The following is a 20,525-nucleotide window of genomic DNA, read 5'->3' as shown; positions in this document are numbered from 1 at the left end:
GGGCGCATTATGAGGAAACGTGATTCGCTGGAGAAGACATTAACGTAATTTGCCTCTGTATCCGCTTAAAAAACCGATTTTTTTGTTTATCATCTTAAGTCGAGGTTTAGACCTTTTTGAACAACATAGTGGTCAAAATAACTGGATTGGACATCAGGAAGTCGTTTAAAAAAGAAATTCAGAATCTCTCGGTGTGCTTCCACACCTTAGTTTGCGCTGCTTTTACTCGTCGGTGATGTCATTAGACTCCTGTTCGAGAAACATACACTATACAACTGTTTTACAGGCTGACAGCCCTGTTAGAAGATGCGCTTTGCGACGCTCTTAAGTTTCCCTTGCAGATATTTGGTTTTTAAGTGTTATTTGCCTTTCTGTCATTTGAGTTGCTGCTATTTGGTCATTCTTGAAAGTTATTAAGCCCGTAATTTGTTTTTATGTGGGGCAGTTAGCAGCTGTGAAATTCTAGAGCTGCTAGGAATATATTCTGGGTTCAATATGATAAGAGTCACTGTTGGCAATTGATTGCATGAGGGCGGCCATAGCTGAAAAGTGCGTGCTTGAGGCAACTGAAGACGCCAGAATAACCAGGGGAAACAAGAATACGCAGTAGATGAAGGACGTGTAAACTAAGAAGATTATGCTACTGGAATGTATTAGAAACCACAATGGTGTCGCCAGTGATCAAATACACTCCTGGAAATGGAAAAAAGAACACATTGACACCGGTGTGTCAGACCCACCATACTTGCTCCGGACACTGCGAGAGGGCTGTACAAGCAATGATCACACGCACGGCACAGCGGACACACCAGGAACCGCGGTGTTGGCCGTCGAATGGCGCTAGCTGCGCAGCATTTGTGCACCGCCGCCGTCAGTGTCAGCCAGTTTGCCGTGGCATACGGAGCTCCATCGCAGTCTTTAACACTGGTAGCATGCCGCGACAGCGTGGACGTGAACCCTATGTGCAGTTGACGGACTTTGAGCGAGGGCGTATAGTGGGCATGCGGGAGGCCAGGTGGACGTACCGCCGAATTGCTCAACACGTGGGGCGTGAGGTCTCCACAGTACATCGATGTTGTCGCCAGTGGTCGGCGGAAGGTGCACGTGCCCGTCGACCTGGGACCGGACCGCAGCGACGCACGGATGCACGCCAAGACCGTAGGATCCTACGCAGTGCCGTAGGGGACCGCACCGCCACTTCCCAGCAAATTAGGGACACTGTTGCTCCTGGGGTATCGGCGAGGACCATTCGCAACCGTCTCCATGAAGCTGGGCTACGGTCCCGCACACCGTTAGGCCGTCTTCCGCTCACGCCCCAACATCGTGCAGCCCGCCTCCAGTGGTGTCGCGACAGGCGTGAATGGAGGGACGAATGGAGACGTGTCGTCTTCAGCGATGAGAGTCGCTTCTGCCTTGGTGCCAATGATGGTCGTATGCGTGTTTGGCGCCGTGCAGGTGAGCGCCACAATCAGGACTGCATACGACCGAGGCACACAGGGCCAACACCCGGCGTCATGGTGTGGGGAGCGATCTCCTACACTGGCCGTACACCACTGGTGATCGTCGAGGGGACACTGAATAGTGCACGGTACATCCAAACCGTCATCGAACCCATCGTTCTACCATTCCTAGACCGGCAAGGGAACTTGCTGTTCCAACAGGACAATGCACGTCCGCATGTATCCCGTGCCACCCAACGTGCTCTAGAAGGTGTAAGTCAACTACCCTGGCCAGCAAGATCTCCGGATCTGCCCCCATTGAGCATGTTTGGGACTGGATGAAGCGTCGTCTCACGCGGTCTGCACGTCCAGCACGAACGCTGGTCCAACTGAGGCGCCAGGTGGAAATGGCATGGCAAGCCGTTCCACAGGACTACATCCAGCATCTCTACGATCGTCTCCATGGGAGAATAGCAGCCTGCATTGCTGCGAAAGGTGGATATACACTGTACTAGTGCCGACATTGTGCATGCTCTGTTGCCTGTGTCTATGTGCCTGTGGTTCTGTCAGTGTGATCATGTGATGTATCTGACCCCAGGAATGTGTCAATAAAGTTTCCCCTTCCTGGGACAATGAATTCACGGTGTTCTTATTTCAATTTCCAGGAGTGTATATCTTTGAATCGAATTTACCGAGAATTAAATTTTTTTATATGTTTATTTTATGCACATTTAGTCTGAACTGTTTTGGGATGTTGTAGGGTACTGTTTGGACGAAATTAAACAACAGACACTAACATACTATCAACAGGAAGGAAAATACTTACTGATAAATTATAAAAAAGTAATCTTCATTTTGATTATCAGGTTAAATACTCGTATTTCTAGAAGAAAACCTTGTTGCTGAAATGACGTGACTGTAGCCTATCTTGTAGGTAGACTTGTTGTTTATGTGTACTTAAAGTTTCATACATGTACGTAATATAGTTGATAAGTGGGTAGATTCCAAGTATGCACCGGTATGTAAACATGTAATCCACTGATCTTCAGAAAAAATTGTAATCAAGTCAATGTGAAAACTAATGTGATTAATTGTATATCAAAATCTTTAGCGAAAAACAATCCTACTGTCCCGCAGTTTTCATCCCATTAACAATTCACTTTTTTCAGTCAGAGCCGAGTAGAGTTTATGAAAATTGTTGGTATTTTTCCAGGCGACCACACGCAAGCCACCTTAATACTGAGAAAGATCGAGGGCAAAAGGAGGAGACGGCAGTAAAGGATGAGATGGATCGATTACATCGCAGAAGTAATGGATTCCAACCTGCAAAGGCTCTGTTGGTTGTGCTGTTGTTTTCCCTGATCGAGTCGTCAAGTTACGGCTTCCTGCGGCGTTTACCATCTTTGATACCGAATTGTTTGCGATCTTGCGGGCATTGGAGCAGATGAGATGTGTTCCCAGTCTTAACTTTCTCATCTGTTCTGACTCCCTGAGTGCCCTTCAGACCATGCAACACTTGTACCCAGCGGGTATGGTCGTCCAGAACATCCATGATGCCCTACTCCACCTGCAACGGCAGGGGAAGGAGGTTTCTTTTTGCTGGGTGCCGGGGCACGTGGGTATTAGGGGAAACGAACTGACGGATGTGGCTGCCAAAGATGCATGTTCCCTCCCTCACGTTGTTGAAATTGCCGTCGCCCTCCATGCTGTTACCTCCCTTTTGCGTTTTCAGGTTATGCGTCAATGGGAAGAGGAGTGGCTGGCAGTCGGTGAAAATAAGCTGCGTCTGGTCAAGGCCACCACGCGGCCATGGCGTACGTCCTACCAGTCATGCAGGCGGGATGAGGTTCTCCTCACTCGCCTCCGCATCGGGCACAGTCCCTTCACGCATGGTTTTTTACTCCGGCGGGAGGACCCCCCAATCTGCAGTGCTTGTGGCGTCCAGATTACTGTCCGCCACATTTTACTTGACTGTCCTTTATTCTCTGACCAGAGGGCGGTGGTTTCCTTGCCACCGGATTTGCCCTCTATTTTGCAAGACGACGCAAAGGTTAAGGTCTTACGGTTTTGTGTCCTGTCCAATTTGTTGCCTCTGATTTTAGGGAGAGGATTTTAATGTGCTGCTGGGTGACGGGCTCACCCAGGTTTTAGGTAAAAGGTCCGCCAGTCACGATTACCTACTTGTTTCACTTCGATTTCTGTTCTCTTTTCCTTTTGTTTCCTTTCCTTTTTTAACGCGTTTCTTCTCCTCTTGTTTTGCCTCTGAGGATTTGGAACTGCGTCAGGCCTGTGTCTTTTAGCCGTTCTCCTTGTTCGCTGTCCGTCTTCGTCCCTTCACCGCATGTGTTCCTGTTTCTATGCGTTTGGGCGCTGATGACCATGCTGTTTAGCGCCCGAAAACCTCAAACCACACACACACAGAGAAAGTGAATGACAGAAGAAACTGGCACGCTTTAGCTCGTGGGGTCAGGGAGAGTCGGAATCAACTAAATGAATAGAGAGAGAGGAGAGAGAGAGAGAGAGAGAGAGAGAGAGAGAGAGACTATTTCGTGAAGTATTTACTATTCCTGCTGAAACATGCGTATAATATATAGTGTATTGCCGACGGAGGTAATGCAGTGGTTAAGGACCAGGACTCGCATCGTGGAGCAACTGAATACAAATTCCCTTTAGACCATACACATTTACGTTTATCGCGATTTCTCCGAATCATTTTAGGCAAATGCTATGACAGTCCCTTAAACGACATGATGCCCGACGTTCTTGTACAACCCGAGCTCGGCCCTGTCTTTAATTATTTATACATCGACGTACCACAAAACCAGAATCTTCCTCTCCTTTCAGAACCTAGAAGAATATGAGCCTAAAAGCAGTGGCAAGCAAGGTACGTTTGCCGAGTCTCATTTTTTCCCTCCTGCTCCTGTTAAACAAAATTCAGCGTTTAATGTAATCTCTCTCCCTCAGAAGTATTCTGCATGCCTCAGGTAATGTGGTAAAATGAGTAAAAAGAGCAGTCATGGACTTTGCAACGAAACAAAGCGAATATTTTAATTACGGCGGTGGGGAAGTGCCCAGGGCGCGCCGACGAAATCGCACAGCACAAAGCGCACACCTCGTCCATTTGAAGTCGGAATTCTAACCATATTAACAGGCGAAAATGAAATGCACTTCTCCCATTCACAAAAGAAGCACTCTAATTACAATGGACGCCTCCCACCCTCTGTAAGACGAACCCAGCCCTTTACGTCAATGGACTACAGCTCTCTTCTCTCAGAGCTCTAAAGACTTCTCGGGAACCCTTTAGCCATCATCTGAACCTTTTTGTTCCCGATAGCGGTGAAGAGAGAGCGCACAACTCTCTTACATGGTAGGACGACACACTGGTTATTCTTTCCGTCTCTCGCGGGCAAACTGTTCGGACACATTTTAATTCTTGTGTAGCGTGTGTAACTGAAGAGCACGTGAAGTTCAGTCGAGTTCCACTTACACAGGCCTTTTCATCTCTGACCGTAGTAAAAGAACCAGCCGCATATCCATTATTTGCAGGCTGAATATCGCTAGTCTTTCAGCTGGTAACTCTCGTGGTTGCTCGCTGGTGAATCAAAACATCATGGTCATTTGCTTAATACCTCGCCTCGCATTTATAGGAAGAAGTTCATACCGAGTAGCTAACGTTTTTCGTGACAGTGGTATTTAAATAACCTTCAGCACCAACAATAAGCTACAACAGCACATTGTTCATTGCAACAAGACAAATAGCCAGTGTCACAGCAAGTCAGGTATTCACTAACTTTTATGTGACATTTGGCCACAGTTCTCCATAGGCCAGACAGGAAGGTGTTTCCCTATAAGATACTTTGAACACATGGGGGCCTTCCGGCCAAATAATTTTGATAAATGCACTTTTGCAACAAATGTGAAAGAACATGGCCACTCAGCTACAGCCATTAATGGCAATCTGCAGATATTATACACTGTCAGCAAAGGAAAGAAAATGAATCTTCTTGAAGAGCTCGGAATTCACATCCTTAGCTCCAAATCCCCACACCTACTTCTCAATGAACACGTATTCCTTGCAAACAAGTCATTTGTTTACATCTTTAAAAAACTTTAATTCATAACCCCCACATAGGTAGCATTTTTTTCTAAAGTACAATGTCAATTAAACCTTACATAATTTACCAGCAATCATTCTATAAATTTTCAACGACTTTGTGGTTCGGCCAACATGAAACAATTTCATTTTCGTAATTTGCGATATCTGTTACGTAAGTGTATGTGTAACATCTTTGTACTTCTTTGACTTAACCTCTTTGACCATAATCTCTCTTTTCCAACGTAAGCTCGTTGGACGTTGTGAGTGCATGTGCTTCTGAAGTTACCAACACCTAAACTGCCATAATTTATCAAAGACATAATAGGGACATACGAATAATTAGCATGCTCACTACTATACAGTTAACGTGTAAATAACAAAATATTTTTGTAAAAAAAAGTGTCGTAAATGTAACATGAAAAACTCATGGTTGCACCAGCTATATGTAAGTACGGCAATGCCACGCCTCCGAAGTGGCTGAGCGATCTGAGGCGCCATGACACGGATTCCGCGGCCCCTCCCGCTGGAGGTTCGAGTCCTCCCTTAGGCGTGGGTGTGTGTGTTGTTCTTAGCATAATTTAGTTTAAGCAGTGTGTAAGTCTAGAGACAGATGACCTCAGCCATTTGGTCCCTTAGGAATTCACACACATAAGCACTACAATATTCCAGAATGAGATTTTCACTCTACGGCGGAGTGTGCGCTGATATGAAACTTCCTGGCAGATTAAAACTGTGTGCCCGATCGAGACTCGAACTCGGGACCTTTGCCTTTCGCGGGCAAGTGCTCTACCATCTGAGCTACCGAAGCACGACTCACGCCCGGTACTCACAGCTTTACTTCTGCCAGTACCTTGTCTCCTACCTTCCAAACTTTACAGAAGCTCTCCTGCGAACCTTGCAGAACTAGCACTCCAGAAAGAATGGATATTGCGGAGACATGGCTTAGCGACAGCCTGGGGGATGTTTCCAGAATGAGATTTTCACTCTGCAGCGGAGTGTGCGCTGAAATGAAACTTCCTGGCAGATTAAAACTGTGTGCCCGACCGAGACTCGAACTCGGGACCTTTGCCTTTCGCGGGCAAGTGCTCTACCATCTGAGCTACCGAAGCACGACTCACGCCCGGTACTCACAGCTTTACTTCTGCCAGTACCTCGTCTCCTACCTTCCAACTGCCGCCAAGTTTTGCCTTTTACGAGACACCTGTTCCTAGACGCCAGGTCATAAAAAGCTACCCTTTGTAGTAGTCCTTCTTGGCAGTGGTCTTTCAATATGCGGCCCGTATAGTCGCCAGAAAAACACATCACTTGCCTTTGCTCCACTTATAGAGACGGTCCCAGGAGAAATGGTCAATATTCAGAGACATAATACGAACGATCATTCGAAGCAAAAATGTCCAGTAAACATCGGCTTTAAATGCATACCTTGTCAGCTAGGAGAATTTCGATCTTCGACACGGTGAAATACATTTCTTCTACTGAAAGCTCTTTACTTTCCATGTTTTGCGAGGTGGTAGTATGTATCAAATCAAGAAAAAACTATCCAGCCTGCCTTAAGAGTTATCAGCACTTATTCATCTTCACTACCGTGAAGTACACCTTTCTAATGAACAGGTGCTCATAGGTCTTTAGGTACGGTGTGAATTTTAGAGATCATGTTTACTAGACTTTCGAATTATCTTTCCTGCCGTATCCCTGAACATTAACTATTCCTCTTGCGACACCTTGTATACCCCCTTGCCGCGTCACGTGCCCATAAAAAGGAACGAACGTGTGCGTGTGTGTGTGTGTGTGTGTGTGTGTGTGTGTGTGTGTGTGTGTGTGTGTTTTCCTGTATCTGTTTACGGGCCTATATAGCAAGTTGATACAGAATGGGAACACGAAAAGACCGGCAGGTTCAGCAGCACCAAAATTAGGGTATACAGCTTAGACTAAAAGTATGATGGCAATAGTAACCGGGGTTGTTAGCTGCAGTAGATCTTTCGAAATGAAAAGGTTGCCATCAACTGAGAAATAGTGGAGTGATGACGTTAGAAAATATTTTCGTTATAAGATTGTCTGTTATCACAATGCATTTAATTAATTTCACTCACGCATTAAGTATGTAAGAATATTAAAATTGCATTCACGTATAAGGTACGAAATGATTAGGTACTAGAGAAAATTCTTGATATAAAGTTTCTGTGGGAAAGTGTTTGCAGAAGAAGTCCGATCTGGATAGGGTATATGCTGTGGAGCCTTCGAATAATTAAGTTAGTGCTGCACAGAGAAGTAAAAATGAAAAATTGTGGGACCAGACTAGAATATGCAAACGGATTATCGATGGCATTTTCTGCAGTAAGCAAGTGGAAATGATAAGATTAGCGCATGGTGGAAAGAGGAGATGACTTTAGACAGGAAAAAGATAAAAATTGTGTACAGGGTGCGGCCCTTAAATCCGGACAAATTTCAATTCGAATTTGTCACCATGTCGTAGTTCTGCCGTAGGTTGCGATCGGTGTTCATGAAAGGATAGGCTTCTAGTAAACAGTCAGAACCTCAAAATGGCAGAGACGTTTCGGACAAGTGCGGAGCACAACCGAAGAGCTGCAATTATTGACAATCTTGTCGCTTGGCGTTCGCTCATTCAAATAGTTCTGTTCTTCGAGTACCCGAGCTCAACTTTTTACCATATTGTGATCAAATATAATGCTTCGATGAAGTCTGGGGAAGATTACACTTAACCGGCGAGGAAACGTCATTGGAAGAAACGCTTGTCAAGAACTGCGGCAGTCACTGAAGAAGCTCAGGCGCTGATTTCGGTGGATCCGGGGCAATCGCTGAAGAAATTGGCGCCAGTCTTGAATTTTAGCGAGTGGACAATGCGTCGAATAGCAGAGGAGGACCTCATATGAGCACTTTAGTGCAAAACTGGCTCTCGGACAACGTTAACAAGTTCTGGTCAAAGGATTTCTGGCCCCCGAAGAGCCCGGATTTGGACCTCCACGACTTCTACTCGTATGTCTGGAGCGTAGTCCAAAGAGTTACCAACAAGACGAGGCACCCTAATGTCGCATCTCTACGCATAGCATTCGCGAATATGGACAGCGCTGTTTTGAAGAATGCGTGCGATCGCTTTAGGAACAAGATCGGAAAAAACTGCTCCCGAACAGACCATTAAGACCCAACGGTACCCACTGGCCGCCGTGTCAGCCTCAGCGTTACTGGATGCGGGTATGGAGGGGTGTGTGTGATCAATCAAGTAGCTCCTCAGTTTGCCTAACAGGGGCTGAATGCACCCCGCTCGCCAACAGCGCTCGGCACACCGGATGGTCCTCCATCCTCAGCCTGTCGGACAGCGCTTAACATCGGTGATCTGGCCGGTGTTACCTCTGCGGCAAGGCCAATGGCTTTTAGAACAAGACTGGAGGCGGTCATTGCGGTCGAAGGGGTTTACTTTGAGTAACGTTAGTCTTGAAAGATGCGACTACTTACATATAAAAGGGTTTCCATTTTTATTTGTCTTTCGTTTTAATAATTGTGTTTTTAAAGAAACGTTTCATTGGTCCTGATTTAAGCGCCGCACCCTGTATGTTTGAACCACACGGTGAGAAAAAATAAGATAAACAGGTTGCATTGCTTTTACGGAGGAGGGTTTGTGAGCGATGGTCACCCACCTGTATGCGTCCGCTGGTGCGCCTTGAGGTGCGAGCTCTTGGTGTAGACCTTCTTGCAGCCGGTGAACTGGCACTTGTGTATCCGCCTCTTGGAGTCTGGCGAGACGTCGTGCCGATGTCGCGTGGGCACGTGGGTGATGTGCGGTGCGTTTGGCGCCACGCTGGGTGGGAGGTGATGGTGGTGGTGGTGATGGTGATGCGCCGATGACGCTGACGCGCGGAACACCACCTGAAACACGTTTGTGCATTTTAACCTACTGGAGAGAGGCAAAGATCTGTGCGCGCAGCAACGAACTACTGGACAGATAAAGCGCCACGTCATCTAACGAATGTTACTCAACTATTACTTAAACTTCCAAAAGCACAACTGTGGTCAGTAAATCTGAGTTTAAAAGTAAGAGAAGGGGTTTCACTTACTCATACTGTGAGGACAAACTGAAAACTTGTGACTTGGGGCGGAGACGAAATTCATATCATCGAAATTTTGCAATTTGTATGTTGGCCTAGTGGAATCACTTTTTTTTTTTATTTCGCCCTAATTAATCTCGATGTGAGGTTCATGAAGAGTTTTTTTCTTTTCAAATAGAAGACCTATACAGTACTTCGGAAGTAACAGTGACAACAATCGACGACGACAATCATTAAATTCAAATTAAGCCAACCATAGTACACGGAATCTGTCACAATGTCAGTTAGCAAGCTAACACTGAGTTTAACAATTCTGGAATGTCCCGTTTGTCGTGTGTGTAAAATGACTTGAGAAAGAGGGTGGTAGTGGCAACGGGCAGAAAGTTGAATACACTGCTTAGAATGGATAAAGGAGAACTGTTGAAAAAGATTGTATCTGAATTTGATTGGAAAGGACATTTCTAACAACAATAAGTAAACAGTGGATAGTCTAACGGTTGAACCAGTCCTATGTTATGTATCAGAACTACAGATTTTAAAAGCTCACCCCGGAAGAAGACTTATAGTTGTAGAAATGGATTATTTACGTATATATACATATATTCGTGAATAATAAGGACAAAAGAGACAATGATGGACAGAATTGAAAGAAACTCATGAAAGTGCATGGGTGGAGGTTGAGAACGCCAGATCATCGGGGACTAAAGAAAAATTTGGAATGGAAACAACCTGGCAGACTTAAGTGCGTCAGACCACAATGTCCTTGGTTGATCACATCAGCAAAATAATGTAGCATCACGGAGTACACAAGGAGACACAGGCTCCCAGGTAGATGCTATTTTTCTTGACTTCCGGAAGGCGTTCGATACAGTTTCACACTGTCGCCTGATAAACAAAGTAAGAGCCTACGGAATATCAGACCAGCTGTGTGGCTGGATTGAAGAGTTTTTAGCAAACAGAACACAGCATGTTGTTCTCAATGGAGAGACGTCTACAGACGTTAAAGTAACCTCTGGCGTGCCACAGGGGAGTGTTATGGGACCATTGCTTTTCACAATATATATAAATGACCTAGTAGATAGTGTCGGAAGTTCCATGCGGCTTTTCGCGGATGATGCAGTAGTGTACAGAGAAGTTGCAGCATTAGAAAATTGTAGCGAAATGCAGGAAGATCTGCAGCGGATAGGCACTTGGTGCAGGGAGTGGCAACTGTCCCTTAACATAGACAAATGTAATGTATTGCGAATACATAGAAAGAAGGATCCTTTATTGTATGATTATATGATAGCGGAACAAACACTGGTAGCAGTTACTTCTGTAAGATATCTGGGAGTATGCGTGCGGAACGATTTGAAGTGGAATGATCATATAAAATTAATTGTTGGTAAGGCGGGTACCAGGTTGAGATTCATTGGGAGAGTGCTTAGAAAACGTAGTCCATCAACAAAGGAGTTGGCTTACAAAACACTCGTTCGACCTATGCTTGAGTATTGCTCATCAGTGTGGGATCCGTACCAGATCGGGTTGACGGAGGAGATAGAGAAGATCCAAAGAAGAGCGGCGCGTATCGTCACAGGGTTATTTGGTAACCGTGATAGCGTTGCGGAGATGTTTAATAAACTCAAGTGGCGGACTCTGCAAGAGAGGCGCTCTGCATCGCGGTGTAGCTTGCTCGCTAGGTTTCGAGAGGTTGCGTTGCTGGATGAGGTATCGAATATATTGCTTCCCCCTACTTATACCTCCCGAGGAGATCACGAATGTAAAATTAGAGAGATTAGAGCGCGCACGGAGGCTTTCAGACAGTCGTTCTTCCTGCGAACCATACGCGACTGGAACAGGAAAGGGAGGTAATGACAGTGGCACGTAAAGTGCCCTCCGCCACACACCGTTGGGTGGCTTGCGGAGTATAAATGTAGATGTAGAGGATGTCCGGAAAAGCGAGACTTGACAGAAGAAAATATGGATTGAGGAAAATGATGATATTAATGTATCTTTGTATTAATCTTGTAATAAAAATAATAATAATAATAATACTAACAGCAGCAGTAGTAGTGGTAACTCCAGTGGCGTCAGATTGAAAGAATAAACGGCATCATTCTGGTGATTTCTTATGGTAAGCTTATCGCCGTTTCTTCGTCTGCAGACAATGACGGTATGAGGATATTATGACACGTGCGGAAGCAAGAACGCAGCTGGACAAAATAATGGTTTATTTACAACGCAAGAGTGAGATGCCTCCGGCTGAACTTATGCTGGAGAAACACCTGAATGATCGTGCAGCACACAAAACACGAATCCCACTCAAAGCATCACTTCAGCACATAAAACACTGTTAGTTTCCAATATCTCGTGAAACGTAATGTCAAAGTAATGTACAACTTGTGTATTTGCGTGAAAATAAATTTAAAATTGCTGTTTATAGAATTTAACCTATCTCATTCTATTTTTTTAATCTCTGGATTAACCGAATTTTGAAGAATCCGGATGACCTACGATACGACCTAGACACGATAAACGAGGTTTAGCTACACATATTGCACAATAAATAAAATCAGATACTACGTTCATATACAGATTTGTTCTGTTGTGCAGCGTTTGAAAGTTGCAGTTGTGAGTCTTTTATTCAAGTGGATACACTAGAACACCTTTTCAATAAAAATTTTCTGGGTGTGTGATCACGTCTTGATGTGGCAAAATTAGCGACGTTTCGGCTATTCGTGCTGGATGTTGGTAGCTTCATCACATATGACAGGGTCATATTACCAGAAGAATCTTATTGAAATAGAATCTAGCCATGAAAGCCTATGCCCATACATTGATTAATACATTTAGGATATCAGTTCCTTCACTTTTCGAGTCCAGAAATAGGTGCCTGAATTTAAATACCTTAAAGATGATACAGTTAAGCGTCATCCCATCGTTGCAACTACATATGACACACAGAGGAATCATATAATTCAATAGTCTACGATCAGTGATTACAAGAGCATGAAACGACAAAGCAGTAGGGATATGGGTTGGATCATTTTACATGAGAATTATTAAGGAGAATGTTTTGTAACTTTTAGGCTGTTGAGCAACAGTGAACGCGGAACGAAATACTCTGTAGTGGTTGGACTATTTTTAAAAGTAGTCCAATAGATTTTGTGCTGCATTGTGATATCACGTATAAGACGTGATGTCACCTCCTCTTCACCCCAGTAGCATCCTCAGTAATACAATGAATCATGTTCTTTCCCCTGAATTGTGTCAAAATGACTTCAGGAACATAGCTCATTTGGATGCTTATGCCTGCTCGTTGAAGGTCAGTGGCATACGAACAGATGATAATCACAATAGTGGAATGCACCTGCTCACTGGAGATATAGTATATGAGAAAGAGGCAATCGAAATAATGGAGTACAGTTGCCCATTGAAGGTAGATAGTATGTGAGGAAAAGCTAATTTTAATATTTGAATCTATTTGCCCTATTAGAGGTGGGTGGTATGTCAGGAAGGGCTAATTACAACAGTGAAGTGCATATGCTCACTGGAGGTAATGGTTGAACCTGTCCTATGCTATGAATCAGAACTACAGATTTTAAATGCTGACCCCGTAAGAAGACTTATAGCTGTAGAAATGGCTTATTTACGTATATATACATATATTCGTAAATAATAAGGACAAATGGGACAATGATGTACAGAACTGAAAGAACCTTATGAAAGTGGTATGGGTGTAGGTTGAGAACGCCACATCATTGGGGAGTAAAGGAGCTGGGAAGCGGTAATCACAGCACTGAAATGAGGTGTGTGGTAAATGAGGAAGAGATGATTTGAAGAACTATTCTCACAAATAGATATCTCGCCCACTGGAAGTAGGTCGTAAGTTTTGGAGACAACCACAATATTGGAACATACATGCCTTTTGGAGAAGCGTGGAGTATTAGGAAGAGCCAGTCAAAAAGATTGGACATATCACCTCTTGTGTTGGGTGTTATTTCAAGAAGAGCGATTAATAATAGTGGACCGCACCTGAGCATTGGAGGTGAATGGTATATGATAAAGAACTAATAAGCTCACTGGAATGAACCTGCCCTACGGGAGTTGGATGATTCATGAGGCAGAACTAATGAAGCACCTACCCATCGAAGTAGGCAGTACTCATATATTAAGAACAGTCACTCACTCTATTTAATGACACTTGTCCATTGGAGCTGGCTGGTATTTCAGGAGAAGCTAATCACATTATTAAACTGAAACTGCCGTACTGAAAGGGGGGGGGGGGGGGTAGGGGTTTGAGGAAGACCTAAAAACCCATCTATCAGTTTGAGGTATAGGGTATACCTGGAACTGCTAATCACATAATTGGAACACACCTGCCTGTTGTAGCTGGGTGGTATCAGAGGAGGAGCTAATGATGCACCTGTCTGTTAGAGATGGGTGGTGTCAGAGGAGGAGCTAATGATGCACCTGTCCGTTGGAGATGGGTGGTATTAGAGGAAGGATTAATGGCACACCTGTCCGTTGGAGATGGGTGGTATTAGAGGAAGGATTAATGGCACACCTGTCCGTTGGAGGTGGTGGTATTAGTGGAAGGATTAATGGCACACCTGTCCGTTGGAGATGGGTGGTATTAGAGGAAGGATTAATGGCACACCTGTCCGTTGGAGATGGGTGGTATTAGAGGAAGGATTAATGGCACACCTGTCCGTTGGAGATGGGTGGTATTAGAGGAAGGATTAATGGCACACCTGTCCGTTGGAGGTGGTGGTATTAGTGGAAGGATTAATGGCACACCTGTCCGTTGGAGATGGGTGGTATTAGAGGAAGGATTAATGGCACACCTGTCCGTTGGAGATGGGTGGTATTAGAGGAAGGATTAATGGCACACCTGTCTGTTGGAGGTGGTGGTATTAGTGGAAGGATTAGTGGCACACCTGTCCGTTGGAGGTGCTGCCGGCGCTGGAAGAGGAGCTGGAGTTGCTGGAGGAGTTGCCGCGGCCGGACTCGGGGCTGGACGGCGGCGTGAGCAGCGGCTGCACCACCTCGTACAGCAGGTCCTCGTCGTCGTCGAGCGCGTCCGCGTCCAGGTCGCCGTCCGCGTCGCCGTCGCCGTCGACGTCCGCGTCGGCGGGGTCCCCGCGCTGGCCCTGGCGCACCAGCAGCATGGCGGCGCGGCACGCGAGGCGGCCGCCCGCCGGCAGCTCCTGCCACGACAGCTCCGCCTCCTCGTCGTCCATCTCGTCCAGGTCCTCCTCGACGTCCACGTCCACGTCCACGTCCACGTCCAGCTCGTCCAGCGCCTCATCGTCCTCGGACAGCGACCTGCCACGCGCACCACGGCGGTCAGCCCACAGCATCAGAGGAAACTGCCGTCTTGATCTGTGTCCATAATAAAACTTTCCGCTCACCTCAACTGTAGTACAAGAGCGCACAACAATAAATCGGGTTGTTAGTCATCAAATTGTTTCCGAGCTCGAACCGGGTGAAAAAACCTTAACCGCCCAGTACTTCAGGCCAGTGTTCTAGAATGACGTCTGTTATTTTACACCGCGCCAGGCATAAGAACAGTTTAAGTTATTCATCTCTCGAGACTCGGTTTGTTAGTGTTGCTACGATAAACTCCATATGGCACCCACTGACAGCTTTGTTTTCATGGTTAACATTATGTGTAATTTTTTTTTTTATCTTGTAACATAATTAATTTTTGCTGCAAGCCACTTTATAATGTTGTTTTATCTCCATACATAGTACGGCGCATTTCGAGGATCTCATTTTCAAGCGCCCGTTCACCTATACCTATACATATGATCGCCTAATTGTGTTTCGTTTGCGACAGAGGTGCTGATTTATTTATTTATTTATTTATTTATTTTTGCAAAGCGAAAAACAAATCTAATGTATCATGCGAAATTGCGTAAGTCTTGAACTAAGCTGTATTTACTTACCGCAGAGAAAAACATGTCTTATATAGAAAGTAAATACTACCACATTTTAAATGCAGACTTACATTATTACAAAAATTTTCGCTCTTGCAGTCGAAAACGACGAAGAGAAATGTAAAACTCAGCGTCACTCATACAAAATCGTGAAAGAACCCTAAACCATCTATCGTAATGTGGGGTGGTGATAATAGACGTAAATTCCCGCTCGATTTCGTCACACTCTGGAGAAGTAATGTTTGTTGTGGTGTGGAGATAATAGACGTAAATTCTCGCACGATTTCGTCACACTCTGGAAAACTAATGTTTGTTGTTGTGATTTCCAATTCAGTAATTAGTCTGATGCAGCTCTCCACTCCTGTCTATCTTGTGCAAGCCTCCTCATCTCGGAATAGCTGCTGCAGCCAACATCAACTTGAACTTACTTATTTTATTCAAGCCTTGGTCCCCTTCTACATATTTGACGTTCGACACTTCCCTTCATCAGCAAACTGACGATTCCTCAGGGCATGTACTGTCATCTTATCCCATCTTTTAATCTAGCTGTACAATCAATTTTTTTTTTTCTAACTCAACTGAATAGCTATGTACCCAGTCTTTAAAATTCTTCTGTAGGACAGATTTCACAGTTTTTATTCTCTTCTTGCCTGAACTGATTATTGTCCACATGTCACTTCCACGCAGGGCTACACTCCAGATTCTCTCAGAAAACAACTTTTTCAAACGTACATTTTATATTGGATGTTAACAAATTCAGAAATGTATCTCCTTGTTAATGCTAGCCCGCAATTTAAATCCATTCTATTTCCGCCATCACCAGTTATTTTACTCCCGAAACAGCGAAACTCATATCCTACTTTCAGCGTCACGTATCCTCATGTAATTCCAGTATACAATGTGTTTCAAAATTACACTGAAAAACTTCGAGGGGATGCAGAAAGTCTCTTGAGGAATAATAGGAACCCGCGTCGGCACTACAGAGTGTCGAATTTTATGCGTATATGTATATACAGGGTGATTCCGAGATGGTTACAAACTTTCAGGGATGATGGAGAAGGATAAATGTATCAATCTCAGATAAGGGACCCTGGTCCGGAAACGAAAGAGTCGAAAGTTATAAGCGAAAAACTTTCTGGTACCTCGAACGGTGGAATACATGGGCGGGAAAAGTATACGTTAAGAGCTATGAGCATTTTTTCAATAGAGGAGATGTGTTTCATAGTAGCGATCAACAACCAGTGCTCACAGCTCCTCAGCTATGCATTTAGAACCCATGTTTACTGGAAATATTTTTCTTGTTTTGTTAGATACTAGCGCTTCTGAAAGTTACCTACCCTACAATGTTAGCAATAACAGTACCGACACGCGTATTTCACTGGTCAGAAGTATCAGAACTGTTTTCGTTTATAACTTGCGACTCGTTGGTATCCGGCAGAGGGTCTCATAACTCTAATTGATACATTTACCCTTCTACATCATCCTAGAAAATTCGTATCATCATCACGGAATCACACCCTATACAGGGTGTTACAAAAAGATAGGGCCAAACTTTCAGGAAACATTCCTCACACACAAAGAAAGAAAATATGTTATGTGGACATGTGTCCGGAAACGCTTACTTTCCACGTTAGAGCTCATTTTATAACTTCTCTTCAAATCACATTAAACATGGAATGGAAACACACAGCAACAGAACGTACCAGCGTGACTTCCAACACTTTGTTACAGGAAATGTTCAAAATGTCCTCCGTTAGCGAGGATACATCCATCCACCCTCCGTCGCATGGAATCCGTGATGCGCTCATGCAGCCCTGGAGAACGGCGTATTGTATCACAGCCGTCCACAATACGAGCACGAAGAGTCTCTACATATGGTACCGGGGTTGTGTACACAAGAGCTTTCAAATGCCCCCATAAATGAAAGTCAAGAGGGTTGAGGTCAGGAGAGCGTGGAGGCCATGGAATTGGTCCGCCTCTACCAATCCATCGGTCACCGAATCTGTTGTTGAGAAGCGTACGCAACACTTCGACTGAAATGTGCAGGAGCTCCATCGTGCATGAACCACATGTTGTGCCGTTCTTGTAAAGGCACAGGTTCTAGCAGCACAGGTAGAGTATCCCGTATGAAATCATGATTACGTGCTCCATTGAGCGTAGGTGGAAGAACATGGGGCCCAATCAAGACATCACCAACGATGTCTGCCCAAACATTCACAGAAAATCTGTGTTGATGACGTGATTGCACAATTGCGTGCGGATTCTCGTCAGCCCACACATGTTGATTGTGAAAATTTACAATTTGATCACGTTGGAATGAAGCCTCATCCGTAAACAGAACATTTGCACTGAAATGAGGATTGACACATTGTTGGATGAACCATTCGCAGAAGTGTACCCGTGGAGGCCAATCAGCTGCTGATAGTGCCTGCACACGCTGTACATGGTACGGTAACAACTGGTTCTCCCGTAGCACTCTCCATACAGTGACGTGGTCAACGTTACCTTGTACAGCAGCAACTTCTCTGACGCTGATATTAGGGTTATCGTCAACTGCACGAAGAATTGCCTCGTCCAATGCAGGTGTCCTCGTCGTTCTAGGTCTTCCCCAGTCGCGAGTCATACGCTGGAATGTTACGTGCTCCCTAAGACGCCGATCAATTGCTTCGAACGTCTTCCTGTCGGGACACCTTCATTCTGGAAATCTGTCTCGATACAAACGTACTGCGCCACGGCTATTGCCCCGTGCTAATCCATACATCGAATGGGCATCTGCCAACCCCGCATTTGTAAACATTGCACTGACCGCAAAACCACGTTGTTGATGAACACTAACCTGTTGATGCTACGTACTGATGTGCTTGGTGCTAGTACTGTAGAGCAATGAGTCGTATGTCAAAACAAGCACCGAAGTCAACATTAGCGTCCTTCAATTGGGCCAACTGGCGGTGAATCGAGGAAGTACAGTACATACTGACGAAACTAAAGTGAGCTCTAACATGGAAACTAAGCGTTTCCGGACACATGTCCACATAACATATTTTCTTTATTTGTATGTGAGGAATGTTTCCTGAAAGTTTGGCCCCTTTTTGTAACACCCTGTATACATACATTTACAGGCGCCGGAGTCTATAATTTTAGCGCTCTTTAGTGTCATTGGATGACATTTCTGGACACAGGTTCCTATGCTCATTTTGTGCCTCAAGACATCCCTCGAAGTTCGTACGTGTAATTTTGAAACACCCTGTATATTTGTAAAACGTACTCTACAGCCGTAACGCATTTGAAGAAATTCCTGTCACCACCAGCAGCTGCTTGTAGTGAATACTGCTTTACTCACGACTAGTCTTGGTATGACGTGCTGTTTCCAAGTCAACGTAAAAATACACTGTAATCGAAACATCTTGGAATATCTTAGTACATTACGGTCATACGTTCTCCACACCACATGGTCCGCACCGATACAGTGTTTACATCGCTGTACTTGTGCTCCGCCGAGTGCCGTCCGTCCGTTAATCTCCGTGTTCGTTCCTGTTCCTTGTGATCTGATCGCTCTTTCTGGTCTTGCTGCTGCTACTTGGAATTTCGGTTGTTTAACCGAAATTGCTTCGCTGGATTAACCATGGCTACAAACCTCAGGAATAATACTCTGGTATTTGCTTTTGACAAGGAATCCCGTCCTGTTCAGCCGACATCCCTGGAAATAGATGACTGGATTACACAGGTAACTGGTCTAAATTCTGAAACCGTTCATACCTGGCAACTGGACCAGAAAAAATACTGTGTTTTTGTCAAGTTAATCAGTGCTTCGACTGTTGATAAAGTGTTACGAAAGTGGGCTATGAAGTAGATTTTGTGCATAGAAATGGTTATAAAAGTAAGGTTTCCATCTATAGAGCGGACATTCATTACAAAACCGTTCGTGTCTTGAATCTTCCCACTGAAATTGAAAATGATAAGATTAAGGAAGCTCCTTCAAACTACGGAGACGTTAAATCAATTGCAAATGAAAGATGGTCGCCTCGCTTTAAACTGCAGTGTTTTAACGAGGTCCGCTGTGTAGAGATGGACGTTAAGACGAATATACCGTCTCACATAACTGTTTGTGGGTATAAGGCACAAATTGTTTATACAGGTCAGGAAGCTACATGTCATATATGTAACGAAACCGGCCACTTCAGACAGGAATGTCCGCGGCGAACTGTTGTTCTTAAAAGTAATTTGATACAGCGTCAGAAGCTTACCTTAAATGATCTGTTACCAAAGAATAGCCCGGAACAACTGGTTGAGGATGTTAACGCAGCGGGCCAAGCTGATGTCTCCCTTCACGATAACAGTCAATTTCCCCCGTTAACAACAAAAGGAAACCCTGTTGCCACTACCCGTGAAACTGAAACGCAACCGAAAAAACGACCTCTGGAGATATCTGATAGTTGTTCAGAGGAAGAGCTGTCATGTCCCACTCCCTCACTTCGCAAGCAAAAACAGTGCGATGAGAAGGCAGTGGAACCTGAAGGCAAAATGCGAATGGAAACTAATGAACAGAAAGATAATACACATACGGTACCAGAAAATGAAGGGGGTGTAAGCAGCATTAATTTGCAAGAAACAACAGGTGCAGTAGCCGATTGCAAAGATCAGAATCTATCTGTTAATAAACAAATTCAGGGAGAGATTGCAAAACTGCAGTCTCCATTTGTTTCCCTCGATCAGAAAGTGAGTGAAATTAATAAAGAACGGGGAACTGGTGGCCAAACTGAAATCACGGTCAACACCTCAGGTCAGGCGCCGGCAACCGAAATTGCTAAAGCGTCTGCTGCTGCTCCAGATAAGCCGCGAAGTAAAATACCGACGCAACCAAATGAGAATGTAGCTCGTAACCAAGGGAAGGGAAAATCCGGTAGGGGCGAGCCAAGCCCAAAGACTGTTCAGTCCGAAACGGTCGTACACGAATCACTGGAGCAAAAATCAGAAAGTTTACCAGGAAATCAGTCTGCTTGCGGTACAA

General features: G+C 44.8%; 1 protein-coding gene across 1 annotated transcript in view; it reads right to left on the bottom strand.

The window, feature by feature from the left end:
* Nucleotides 1-20,525, bottom strand: part of LOC126260539 (zinc finger and SCAN domain-containing protein 5B-like) — a 74,567-nt gene that overhangs the window by 45,087 nt on the left and 8,955 nt on the right. Inside the window, exons 2-3 of the mRNA XM_049957874.1 lie at nt 14,516-14,960; nt 9,189-9,417 (exon numbers count right to left, since the gene is read on the bottom strand). Of these exons, the coding sequence (XP_049813831.1) occupies nt 9,189-9,417; nt 14,516-14,960 (674 nt within the window). The remainder of the gene's footprint in view (nt 1-9,188; nt 9,418-14,515; nt 14,961-20,525) is intronic.

Source organism: Schistocerca nitens, chromosome 5 (assembly GCF_023898315.1).
Source record: "Schistocerca nitens isolate TAMUIC-IGC-003100 chromosome 5, iqSchNite1.1, whole genome shotgun sequence".
NCBI lineage: Eukaryota > Metazoa > Arthropoda > Insecta > Orthoptera > Acrididae > Schistocerca > Schistocerca nitens.
Note: the sequence above shows the minus strand (reverse complement) of the source record. Positions and strands in the feature narration are given on the sequence as shown.